This window comes from Brachyistius frenatus, unplaced genomic scaffold, assembly GCF_029030835.1.
Source record: "Brachyistius frenatus isolate BFR_SWC_R1_liver_20210118 unplaced genomic scaffold, ASM2903083v1 Contig_77, whole genome shotgun sequence".
Classification (NCBI taxonomy): Eukaryota; Metazoa; Chordata; class Actinopteri; family Embiotocidae; genus Brachyistius; species Brachyistius frenatus.
The window spans coordinates 1,374,900-1,377,561 of NW_027210676.1; the positions used below are offsets into that span (position 1 = coordinate 1,374,900).

Consider the following 2,662-nt stretch of genomic DNA (forward strand, 5'->3'; position numbering starts at 1 on the left):
GTCAAGGTTTCATTACAAAATGAGAAGGTTAAAGTTAAATAAAAACTTCGGGTTTTTTTTCAAGATGACCTATAGTGTAAAGTGTCTCGACATGTGATGTACTGTTTGCCTAATGTTTCCTCACCTGTGATGTCCTTCCAATCTTCTGCCATGAACAGCTCCTCAAAGGTTGTGGACGTCCACTCCTCCATTGCATATTCTGGAAAGAGACTCTTTGCTGAGCTGTCCCTCTCCAACACATCATCGTCCTCTGACGGGTCTTGGAATCGCACCATCTTCCAACTATTTGTTTTTTTCAGTTTCCTCCCCTTGCATTCTGTCTCCCCACTCTTTTGCTCAGGATCGCATGGGGTTTTTGTCCCAGTGCCTTTACTCTCTCCTGCACAGCTCTCTGTTTTAGCCAGGTTTTTTCCACAAAGCTCTTCATCTTCCTCTGCAGGCCCACAGGGCCGCTCATTGCGACTGTCCCTCTCAGCAAGCTCAGAAATGGCCTCTCTTACCTCGGACTCGTTAGGCTTCACTGCAGGGTTCTCTTCACAACATGGCTCTGTCTCCATTTCACTACAGAGAGCGATTGACACCCTCTGCATTAGTGTCCAAACAAGATGATCCTCTTTGTTGAGCCAATGTTCCCCTTATAGGTGCAGGTTAGTTGTCCCGTCTGCCACCTATTCTCTGTCAAAACAAAATAAATATCTCCACGACGTAATATTTACAAAAGTCCATGTTGGGTTTCAGCAAATCCAACTCAGTATGCTTCCCTAAATCCTGGCTTTGTCTATGTTTTTATTAAAAGATTAGTCCTGCCTGTAGCTACGCAGTTCCTGCTGATCTGTTACCCTTTGACCTCTCGTCTCTTCCACTTGTATCCGTCGCGGTCAACGTGGTTCAGTGATGTGGAAGCAGCAAAAAATGATCGGTGTAAAGAAACTGTGCAGCGCAGCGAAGCATTCTCAGCGAGCAGGCTTGTGCAATGGTAATCTACAGGATTAGAAGAGAAAAACCTAATCTGCCAGAACGTCTGTAAGCTTCTTAATGACTTCATCATGGTGCCCCATAATGCAGCTTCCATGAATGCAATATCTACCAGGAGGATCTCAAGAGACGCAGGCTCTAACTTAATTTACTTTGAGTTGCATTGGGGATTGTTATTTTGAAGAAGTGCCACTAGACGCACAGATGAGCCATAAAACCCCACAAACACAACACCGGATTGCAGTTTACATATAATCAGTTTGAATATATATTCACAATTATTCTTTAAAATCTATAAAGATGGCAATGTTCTTTAACCCATCATAGTTTGACAATTGACAATTTGTACAGTGGATTTTTACTGTAATTCTGAACTTCAATTCAGACCTCAGATAGAATCATTTATGGTGTGTGTGCATTTTAAGGTAGACGAGGTCAAGGATTATTTTTTGAAAAAGTAATTATATTTGTTCTACACTGCAACTGAGTTCTATTTCATAAAAAAGCAGTGTGTCATAATTTAATATAAAGGCTAAAGTCTTCTGGCTCTGTTCACGTTCACAGAGGTTGACGTGATTATGACAGTATAGACATTATAACACAGAGTTTGTGAAGCAGACATCAGCACATCAGGTGGACAACTGGACTGATGTGAAACTAAATATAAACTGCTTTCCTGACTGTGAGGCTGCTCTTTAATCTACGGTGAAAGCATGTTGTCCATCAGGGATTAAAGTAATCCAAATTCCATATTTGCCATTTAATTTCTAAGGCGCACAGACAAAAGATGCACATGTGGTGAGTAAAATTAACTCCTTTCCAGGGATTTGTACAGTGTTTGTTCTTTCAGAGTATTGTGCTTTAACACAATTTAAAGATATTTTTTTTTTCACCTCACTTAAGTACTTTAATTTAAATGTAGTTCAGGAGAAAATATGTACTCATCACTAAACTGCATTACTTGTATTAGAGTGCTAGATTTCCAATATTATTCTCATTTAAACACTCTATGATCTGACAGAATATGCACTAAACTATCCAACATTACGGACAAAATACAATTAAAATGACTTCAACCTTAACTGGTTTTATTTAAATGGTACTTACAGGTGAATATGCCATCAGTTTAGATTGTCAGCATAAACTTAATGTTGAAAATATTTGCTAGTTGCATTTCACTTTCAGAAAAAGGCCACTACATAACTAATGGTTACTTTTACTTTTATAGGCTACGTTAAACTCATTTTGTTGATCATATTTATGTACTTTTACTTCAATAGAAAATAAATCAACATCACTTGTTGCACTAAAATGCCATCTATTTTTGACCCCTTGTGTCTGTATTTATACTTCCTCTAGTGTGTGTGTGTGTGTGTGTGTGTGTGTGTGTGTGTGTGTGTGTGTGTGTGTGTGTGTGTGTGTGTGTGTGTGTGTGTGTGCGCGCGTCTGGCATTTACCAGGATCCGGTTGGAGAGCCCACTTGGACCAAACTCAGAGCTAAAATAGATCACAGAGCAGACAGGGAGGGCACACACGGCCGGTGCGTGACCTGGAAAGCGAAAGTAAACTAGTTTTTACTTCGTTGTGTTTACTTCATACTTGAAGCGTGTGTGCGTGTGTATGTGTGTATGCGTGTGCGTGCGCGCGCGTGTGTGTGCGTACGTGTGTGTGCGCTAGCGCCGCCCAC

At 40.6% G+C, this 2,662-nt stretch overlaps 1 protein-coding gene across 2 annotated transcripts in view; it reads right to left on the reverse strand.

The window, feature by feature from the left end:
* fkbp16 (FKBP prolyl isomerase 16) overlaps positions 1 to 2,662 on the reverse strand; it is a 30,938-nt gene that overhangs the window by 28,172 nt on the left and 104 nt on the right. Inside the window, exons 2-3 of one of the 2 annotated variants that reach the window (XM_069708699.1) lie at positions 2,433 to 2,524; positions 125 to 561 (exon numbers count right to left, since the gene is read on the reverse strand). In XM_069708699.1, coding sequence (XP_069564800.1) covers positions 125 to 557 — 433 coding nt within the window. In that variant the 5' untranslated portion in view covers positions 558 to 561; positions 2,433 to 2,524. Of the gene's footprint in view, positions 1 to 124; positions 1,168 to 2,432; positions 2,525 to 2,662 lie in introns of those variants that run through there. The other variant, XM_069708698.1, reaches the window with a different exon arrangement.